At 45.7% G+C, this 10286-nt stretch overlaps 1 protein-coding gene across 3 annotated transcripts in view; it reads left to right on the forward strand.

Moving 5' to 3' along the window:
• Positions 1 to 9753, forward strand: part of RASSF5 (Ras association domain family member 5) — a 107033-nt gene extending 97280 nt beyond the window's left edge. For all 3 annotated transcript variants that reach the window (XM_069074728.1, XM_069074729.1, XM_069074730.1), the window contains 4 exons: positions 2779 to 2892; positions 4304 to 4601; positions 6369 to 6484; positions 6909 to 9753. In XM_069074728.1, the coding sequence (XP_068930829.1) occupies positions 2779 to 2892; positions 4304 to 4601; positions 6369 to 6484; positions 6909 to 7061 (681 nt within the window). In that variant the 3' untranslated portion in view covers positions 7062 to 9753. The remainder of the gene's footprint in view (positions 1 to 2778; positions 2893 to 4303; positions 4602 to 6368; positions 6485 to 6908) is intronic.
• Positions 9754 to 10286: the final 533 nt, after the last annotated feature.

Raw genomic sequence — 10286 nt, forward strand, 5'->3', positions numbered from 1 at the left:
CATCACCACCATCATCACCATCATCACCACCATCACCACCATCATCATCACCATCATCATCACCACCACCACCACCATCACCACTCCATCCCACCACTTCCTAGATCTGGGAGTCTTTCTCAGATTCTCATATACGATAATGTGGCTTGGTTTTTTCAGGCACACATCTTCTGCCTCCCTAACCAGACTGTAAACATTTGCTATCTATATCACCATGAGCAGATCATTTTCTCTCTCTGAGCCTCAGTTCCCTCATGTGTAAAAAATGGGGGTGAAAATATTTACACTACTGATCCCACTGAATTGTTGCAAGGGAAATGCTTGGTCAGCATCACCAGAGATATGAGATGCAGTTGTTATTAAGGGTGATGATAAGAACCTGGCTAGGTCCGAGAGGGACCTGTGTATCCCCCATAGAACCCCCAGTTCAATATCTGTTGAAGGAGGCAGAGAACACTTGACTCTGGAGTCAGTGGCTGTTTAGTTGTCTTTTCAGTCATGTCTGTCTCTTCATGACCTCGTTTGGGGTTTTGTTTTGTTTTTATTTATTTTCATTTGGGCTTTTCTTGACAAAGACACTGGAGTGGTTTTCCATTTCCTTCTCCAGAGCGTTTGACAGATAAGGAAACTGAGGCAAATAGGGTTAAATGGCTTGCCCCGGGGTCACACAGCTAGGAAGTGTCCAAGGCTGGATTTGAACTCTGATCTTCCTGACTCCAGGCCCTGCACTCTTCAGCTGTGCCATGGCTGAGGTCCTGGGTTCAGTCCCACCTCTGATGCTAATTTCCTGCCTCTGTGTGTACTCGGGCAAGCTGTTGACCCTTTCTGGGCCACAGTTTCCTCCTCATGAGGTGGGCTGGACCCAGTGATCTCTGAGGTCCCTTTGTATAATATGGAGTTGCAATAGCTTATAAGCACAGTACATCCAGGGCTAACGATAGCCCTCAAGTATTCACTATTCACTATCTTACTTTGTGTTGAGCTGTGTGTTTGATCTAGGTCTGGAGTGAGCTTTCAGAAATAGAAGCCAGAGCCCTTGCCTCCCTCAGCTCAGAGAACCCTGAAAGCATCCAAACCACTTTGGGAGCTTTTTAGCCACAAGGGCCCTTGAGCCCTGTGAAAGGAACATCAAGAGTCTGGGTTATTTCACCCACTCAAGCTCTGCCCTCAGATCCACCTTGTTGGAGGTGGGAGGACTGGGGGGGAGCCGGGCAGATATGCTGCCAGCCTGTGGACTTCATCTGTCTCCTCTTGACCTCTGACCTCTGGGGGCAGTGGCCAGTGATGACCCCTATAGTGGACAGTCTGAGCTGCACAGGAGGCGATGGGGAAGGCTTGCTGTCTGCTAGGCAGAACCAGCATTTTCAATGCTAGACAACTTTCACAAAATCAAATGGCAAAGGAGCGCAAAAAGCTACTTCAAATAAACTTTTAAAAACAAATTCCATTGTGGTGGTCAAAAGGGGAGAACAGAGACCTTAGGAGTCAGCCTTTGCTGGAGGAAGATAGGAACTTGGGGTGCAACTACAACCACAAAGGGGTGAAACTTGCCCCATGTGACATTTAGCTGATAAAGCAGGTAGAGTATAGAAGACCTGAGTTCAAATGTGGCCTCAGATACTTATTAGCTGTGTGACCCTGGGCAAGTTACGTAATCTCTGTTTGCCTTGGTTTCCTTAACTGTAAAAAAAGAGGATAATAGTAACACCTACCTCCCAGATTGCTGTGTGATCAAATAAGATAATTGTAAAGGCAACTTTAGAAGGTCTCTCTTCCCCTCTCCTCCTCTCCCCTTTTCCTCTTCTCTCCTCTTTTCTTACTATGTGCCTGTTACATAGTAAGCACTATATAAATGTTAGCTATTATTATAAGGCAACTTGTCCTTTTAACTATTTTTTATTTTGTTAACTAGGTGCTAACTTGTTAACTGTGCTAACCACAATTGTTTCTATGCTACTATAGGCGTGTAAGTGCTATCAGCACCCTTTAAACTTCTGCACCCTGGGACAAAGGCCCAGTTGCTCTCTCCTAGTTCCAGTTCTCCTGCAGGCCTTTGACTGGATGCCTACACATCCTCAGACCTCAGCATGTGATGGCCCTGGGGTCCCAATGTCCCTGCTTAAGTAGGAATTCAGTACTTCAGGCTACAATAAAAATGTCTATACTTATTAGCCAGGGTACCAAGAGCTTAGTTCATTTCTCTGAAGTAGGTGCTTAATGAATGGGCATTATAACATTTTCCATACCTGAAATCTAGCCCCACTTTTTACATTTTACAAAAAAAAAAAAAAAAGACCCAGCAGACCATAAAAGGGTGCCTGCCCTCAAGGAGCTTACATTCCAAGAACATTCTCTCTTTTCTCCACTTTGAGGCCCCCCAGAATTAGAAGGAGGATGAAAGTCCTGAGAAGGTTTTTTTAAAATCACTTTGTGATCTGTAAAATCAAGTCCAGGCATAAAATAAGTGTTAGTGCAAGGTCACATACAGCTAAGGAATCTTAGAAGACCTCTGGCTGTTTTATAGATAAGGAAACAAAGAGTTGGAGAGGTCTTTTTTTCCCCATAGTGCATTTATGAAGTGCCTACTGTGTGCTTCCAAACACAAAAGCAGCTCCTGCCCTCTAAGTGCTGGCCAGCTGCTGGAAGGGGGAGGGACAGATGGAATGGGGCAGCAAGGTCATGGGTTAAGTAGTAGAGTTGGGATTCCAAGCCAGGTTCCTGGCAGCCAACCCTGATGGGCTGCCCTCATGGAATAATGCCCCTACCATCTTCTTTCAGAATGTCTGCAAACCTGTGGAAGAAGAGAAGCGCCAGGCCCCCACACTTAAGGAAATCAAACAGAAAATTGACAGCTACAATAGCAAGGAGAAAAACTGCTTGGGCATGAAGCTGGTGAGTCAAGGGGCCCCGATTCCCGGCTCCAGAGAGCCGGTGCCCCCCTGTGGGGTCTCTGCCACCTTCCCTGTGGATTCTAATCCTGCTCTATGGCTCATTCCCTACTTGACCATAATCACTCTGGGCCTCAGTTTCCCCATCTGTAAAAGGAGTGGGTTGAACTAGATGCCCTCTGAGCACTATATTGTGAGATCCTAAGTTTGTTGCTTAGGTAGTGGTTGAACACTAAGTACAGGTTGAGCACTCAGGGGTGGGGGGGGTAATGCACTCTTTAGGGGACCGGCTGGTGGGCCCTGCCCTCTGCTGGTGATTGAGCAGCAATGGAGCCCAGTGGGTCTCAGAGAGGACAAAGGGATGGAGGAACAGTGTAGCCTAGTGGGCAAGTCATAGAATGTCAGGCTCCAGAGTGTCTTCAAGAGGGCTCATCTAGTCCAACCCCACCATTTTGCAGATGAGGAAACAGGCCCAGAGAGATGATGTGACTTGGGACCGTACAGGCAGGGGTTAGCAGGGCTGGGACTAAAGTCCTCCTTTTAAAAGCCCTGTACCATGTTACCTCCTGCAGCCTGGTAGTTCATTTACTGGGGTTGAATTCTCTCCTTTGGGTCCCAGACCTTTGGAGAAAGATGTAGAAAGAAATTCCAAGTGACTGTCCCTGATTGTGAGACCTAAGGCCCAGGGTGCCTGCCTTGTGACGAGTCTGAAGAACAATGGTTCGGAACCTGCTTCAAGGTCTTCTGAGGACAGCAGGACATTTGTCTCGTGGCCTGTAGTGTTTGCATCTTTCAGAAGGAGATTCAGAAGGGGATAGAGGGAGAGCAGCTACCATCAATCAGTCTACATGTGCCTATGGTGTGCCAAGTGCTATATTTGGTGCTGGGGATATAAAAACAACAAAAACCTGAAACAGCCCCTTCCTTAAAGAGCTTACATTCTAAAGGGGAAGAAACATGAGCAAATATTAGTGTATAGAAAATAAACATAAAATAATTTTACAATATGGGGGAGAGGCTTTGGCAACTGGGAGAGGGAGGATTAGGAAAAGCCAGTGGTTGCATTTAAAGACACTTAGGGCTTGCAAAGGATCCTTACCTAAAACATTGCCTTGTGATTTGGGAATTTTGCCTGGCATGGTAGGAAAGGGACATCCAACATCTCCTCTTTCCTCTCAAAACTGAAAGAGGCAAGGGAAAGAGGGGGTTGCTTTCCATTAAGGGGTCATTTTCCAATATTTATACCCTTCCCAGATGAAGTCTGGCAGGCCCCGGGAACACCCACCAGGGTCCACAGCTCTAAGAGCTCTGTCTCACTGTAGGAGGCATCCCCTGAAGAGGGTGGTCACTCTGAGGATGTTGACCCAAGCATATTGACTTGTCTCCTTCCTTCCTCTGATGGTTTTGTGGAGCAGAGTGACGACGGCACCTATACAGGCTTCATTAAAGTGCATCTGAAACTTCGGAGGCCTGTGACTGTGCCGGCTGGAATCCGGCCCCGGTCCATCTATGATGCCGTCAAAGAGGTGAACTTGGCCGCCACCACGGACAAGAGGACGTCCTTCTACTTGCCGTTGGATGCCATCAAGCAGCTGCATATTAGCAGTACCACCACGGTCAGCGAAGTCATCCAAGGGCTACTCAAGAAGTTCATGGTGGTGGACAATCCCCAGAAGTTTGCTCTGTTTAAGCGCACGCACAAGGATGGACAAGGTAGGAGGAGCGACCCAGCCAGAAAGGGGGCTCTCCCACGAGGAGGCAGGATGGCCAACCCCAGAGTCACATGTCCAAGTTTGTGCCCCCAGGGAAACTGTGATATTTCACATAGTGAGAATAGGAATTCCATGAGAAAATCTTGATGCCAGTAATATTTTCTGTCCAAAATATGTTAAATGTGAAATTGCATTTGCATCAAAAGTACTTTTCTCCAACACACTTTGTAAATTACACCTAGGAGTCTGAAAGTCCTGGGTTTGGGTTCTACTCAAGACACTGACTAGCTAACTTACCCTGAGAGAGTGACATCTGGGAGTGCCAAATTCTTGATCTGTAAAATGGAAATAATATCACCCACCTCCTAGAATTGTTATGAGGCTCGATGCAAAACTTCACTTGGCTTTATAAATGTAAGCTCCTATCGCATGCAGCAATTTTCTGGTATGAAAATAGGTTTGTTGGTTCAAAAATTTTCCAAACACTTCTCCCTCTAATCTTAGGGTCAAACTGAGAGGAGAAAGTCTCACATGCTTCCTAGAGCAACACTGAAGTGTTTCATCAGTATACTTTCAGACCCCCAAATGTTTTGTGGGCAAATTAGCTTGCCCTAAAATATTCAGATCTGTGGTAAAGACAACACCCAATTAAACCTACCATCACAGAGGCTAGGTGGAGGCACCCTCAGCTAGTTCCTCCAGGCTTAAATTTTCTAATCTGTGTCATGGATTTGGACTCTCCCCATCTCTGAATAGAATGTGGAGAACAGGAATATATGTTCTAAGGTAATTATGTTGCCATGGACACCCATAAAAGCCGTATTTCTGTATAAAGTATCATCATTAGAGGCAGCATGGAATAGTGCCTAGAGTGCTAGATTTGGAAGGCAGAGAGATCTGGGTTCCAATTACACCTCTGACGTTTACTGTCTGTGTGACCCTGGTGAAGTCACTCTCTGAACCTCAGGAAGCTCTCTTAATACTATAAGTTATGAACTACTAGGCTATCTAACAGTAGAAAAGTCCCCATACCAGCTAAAGCATTGTATCATAGAAAGAGAACTGGGAGGGGCCTCAGAGTTCATCTATTTCAACTCCTCCTTTTACAGGTGAGGACATTGAAGCCCAGAGACATTAAATTACTTACTCGAAGTAATAACACAGGTTAACAACTGACAAACTGGGCTTTGAACCCAAATCTCCAACTGCAGACCTGCTGTTTTCACTGTACCATAGTGTTTCTTTATGTTATTATTTTAAATATATTTTTCCTCAATTACATGTAAAAACAATTTTCAACATTCATTTTTTTAAATGTTGAGTTTCAAATTCTCTCCCTCCCTAAAGTGTTAAGCAATTTGATATAGGTTACATGTTACTATTAAAGAGCCTTTTGGGACTCAACACTGATGAAAAGTTTATAGCCTTAGTCTTAGGGACCAATGTTGTAGTCAACTAGTTCCAGTCCTAGTCAACTCCTGTGCCCTCTGGATCTCCAGCAAAGATGGCAGCACAGGATGGTGAAAAGCACCCTGGGATGGGAGTCAAAGGACCTTGGATCCAGAGCTGGCTCCATTGCCATTTGATGGTGTGACCTGAAGCAAATTACTTCATCTCTTGGATCTCAGATTCCTCATTAAACTAGAAAACCCCTTAACATTCTGGGATGGTGTTCCAACATTGTCCTCAGCAGCTAAACACCCCCAGATGGACCCCTGCCCTTCCTCTCTGGGATGAGAGGCCCTCAACCCATTCTCTTGTCTTTTAGTGCTGTTTCAGAAACTCTCCATCAACGACTGTCCCCTCTACCTTCGCCTGCTCGCGGGTCCTGACACAGACATCCTCAGTTTCGTGCTGAAGGAGAATGAGACAGGAGAGGTGGAGGTAGGTCCAACACAATTACTAATCCTGTGCCTATGTACCTTGTCTTTGAAGCCTACTGGGTTGGTTGTAGGTGGGTTGTGTTGACTCACCTGGTTGGCCCCATTGAAAGAAATATCCCTTTTCCAGTAACTTTTTGATGATTTGTTAAAGGATTTTTTGGTTGTTTTGCTCCGAAGTAATAAATGGGGCAAGTGGGTCACAGGTGGGAAAAAAATGTGAGCATTGTTGTTTTCAGACTAACCAGGCAGAACAGAAATGGGAACTATAAGGTCCAAGGGAAGGGAATTAGGTAATTAGAATGTGCCTGAGATGCCCTGACCCAGAAGTCCCAGGGCTACCACTGGGCTGCAGTGGGCAGCAAGACACCCAGCTGCTAGCTATTGGGCTGATGCTGTTTCTCTCTCTAACCCTTCCCCCTCCACAGTGGGACGCCTTCTCCATCCCAGAGCTCCAGAACTTCTTAACCATCCTGGAAAAGGAAGAACAGGACAAAATCCAGCAAGTGCAAAGGAAGTATGACAAATTTAAGCAAAGACTGGAGGAACTTTTGAGAGATGCCCAGGGCAAACCTGGCTAACCCTGCCTGCCCTCCCTTCCTCCCTGGTCCTGGAACTGCTCCAGAGAATGGACTGGCACTCTGATGGTTTTGCAAGACACTTTTCTCAGGACACATCTGGCCAGGCACTTCTGTGCTCATCCCTAAGTTGTTCCATATGGAGCGGTAACTTCTCTGATGTGTTCTGTCTTGGGATTCTCCTCTCGCCCCTGCCCATGTCACCTCTCGGACCCCAGAGACGCTGTTGTGGAAGCAGCAGCAGTGTTCTAAGAGAATCTTTCTCTTGCTCTGTCAAACCACAGGCCTTTCAGAAACCCAATAGCTGCCTTGACACATCACCCATCCAGGACCCAGCACTCTGGTTGGCAAAGGCAGATATGGGAAAAGCAAGAAAAAATGATTTTTAAAGAGATGCATCTTCCTTCCTGGACCTTTGTTCTGTCTTCTTCCCTCCCTTCCCTTATTGAACAGCTTTATTTATTGAGTCACATAATAAAAGAGCTAAATGTTCATTTTTGTGGAGACCTAGCAGGCTCACAATAGACCACCAGAAGCAGGGGAGAAAGGGAATAATAGGAAAAGTGGAGGAGAGCATTAGCTAGTACCTTCTCCTCCATCTTCAGCCCTCCCCCAGCTACAGGTGCCTAGAATTCAGGCTCAGAGAGGCCTAAAATCAGTGGCCCCTGCTAAGAAACCCTGAGTGGCTTGGGGTTTCTGTAGAGGTCGTCAATGTGTGCCTCTCTAGCACACGATGATATTATGAGGGTGATGTCTTAGGTGCATATGTGTGTGTTTGTGAGTGGGTGTGCACGCATCCACATCTGTCGGAAAATTTTTCTCAACATAAATTTCATGCTCTTTCCATCTTCCTGATATTTCTCCCAAAGTGAAACTGGCCTCTTCCCTGCCCAGGGGTTCTCATTTTAAATTTTTGTTCCTGAGAAAGGAGACTGAGGTGGACAGAGACTAAAATGTATTTCAGAAAAGCATCCAACAAGCAACCTCCAACCTCTGAGAGTAGGCAAGAGGCTCTATTGTGCCTGAGATGCCCTGATCCAGACATCACAGGGCTACCACTGCTCCCTCCCTCTGCCTTCTGCCTCAGGCCCTGGTCCTGTGGGATTCCATTTGCAGCCAGAAGACCTGCCCTCAGAGTAGGGAACTACAAACTCAAACCTTCCATTCTGAAGACTGGGCACTATGCCTGGAGTGACCCCAAAATGGAAGGAGAACCCCAGGGCCCTTGTCTCCCCTTTGACCTCAGTGCCTTTCTGTCTTTAAAGGGGGTACGGGAATAAGTTCAAGGTTCCAAGATGCTGCTTGCCTGGTGCCCTGCCCCAGTGTGATCGTGCTAGACAGAGGACACCCTTCCCAGCCCACCAAAGGGAAGAATGGACTTCTCTTCCCCTATCACAGCTGCCTCTCATCCTTGGGGGTGTTGTACAGGGGTGGGGGTAGGGGACACATGGCTTCCTGACTGCTGGTTTGTGCTGGCTCATTGGACTGGTGCAAATTTCATTTAAAAACCAACCAATTCACATTATCAGCCAGGTATGTAGAGAGGCAGCAGGGACCAGTGGGTCTGCTTTCAGAGTCAGAAGACCTGCCTGGGTTCAAGTTCCTGCTCTGATAGAGTGGCTTTGGGACCCGAGGCAAATCACTTTAACCTCAGCACCCCAGTCAACTTTCTAAGACTATGTAAGCTGTGAGCAGATGCTGATGTTACTGGTATTGTTCACTCTGCTGATGGAACCACAGGCTTAGGCCCAGAAAACAACAAAGACACATGTCAAGGCAAGGACAGGAGGATTGTAATTTTCAACTGAGGGTCGGACTCCAGGCTCAGCCCTTGAGAGACCCTTTTTCCCCTTGCCCTCAATTTCCAAATTCCCAAATCCCCATTACTTATAGGTAAGCTCATGTCCCAGCTTCTCCAAGGCCTCAAGGGATGACCTTTCTCCCTCATCTCTCCCACTAAACACCCACCTTCACTGTTGCCTCTGGAGAATACAGGTGTATGTGTATATACATACATAAATACATGATATATAATATAAATTATATATGTGTGTATATGTATACCCACATGCACAGTCTATATATAAAAGAATAGCAACCTATACAAATACCCCTTCTCCCCTCATCCCACATCTCACTCCCTCCTTCAAAAAAAAACAAAAATAAAACAAACCTCCTCTCCCTTTGGTTTAAAGGGGAAAAACCCATTTCCCTTAATCCTGCATGTCTACAACCTTGGTATAGGGCATGGCTCTTGCTGCAACTGCCGTGAATGCTGCTGAAAACCTCCCTCCAATGGGAAAGGCGATTTTATTTTTAAGGGGAATAAAGAAAACTATTACATAGATATATATATATATATATAGAGAGAGAGAGATACAAATATAGTACATAGCTATACAGAGAGAGTGTGGCAAAAAGTATGGGATAGCTCAGATTCTAAAGAAAGCACAGCTAGATCTTGGACCTGGGCCGAGGTCTAAAGCTCTAAAAGAAAAAAATAGTATGAAAAAAGAATTCCTTCTCTCTCAGAGGTGGATGTGACTGCTGGCAGTGCCTTCCTAAAGGTTGTGTTGCTTAGTGTGTGTGTGTGTTATGTATATATGTATGTGTGTTGTATGAACTTTTTTTAAAACATCAGTCTGAGTTGTAAAAAAAATATAGATATATTAAAAATAAAAAGTTTGGCGCAAAAGCAATGCATCTGGTATTGTTTCCTCCAATTTTTCCAACTTGCCCTAAGTCATCACCTCCCTCTGAGTGGGGAGTAAGATCAGAAAATATTATTTTTCAAATTCTTTTGGGACACAATATTGACCAAATAGTTTGAAGACTTTAGTTGTCTTCATGTATATTAAGGGTAGTATGATTAGCTGTTCTCCATTTTAATCATGACCCCATGGAGAACCATGGTGCTAATGAGTTCAAAGTTAGGGGTTCATACCCCAGAGGTCAACTGAATTAACACACGAGAGGAAGGGAGTGGAGGAGCCATTCCAGTCATAGACTGTACATCTAGCCATCTCTTGAGTCAACAAAGATGGTGGGAAGGGTGATAGGAGAGAATGGTGGTTAGTGCACTCTGCCACTTCCAGAAAAGCAATTTACACCACAGGTCCTGACACTGGGCCAGCAACATCATCATCCTCCTTGGTGAAGGTCTTGGTGTTATTTCTACTGTATAGGAAAGGGTCCATGTTGAATAAGCTTTGGATGTCCCAACGTTTT

This window comes from Petaurus breviceps, unplaced genomic scaffold, assembly GCF_028583685.1.
Source record: "Petaurus breviceps papuanus isolate PSGF00001 unplaced genomic scaffold, PetGlider_PUasm1.0 90895, whole genome shotgun sequence".
Classification (NCBI taxonomy): Eukaryota; Metazoa; Chordata; class Mammalia; order Diprotodontia; family Petauridae; genus Petaurus; species Petaurus breviceps.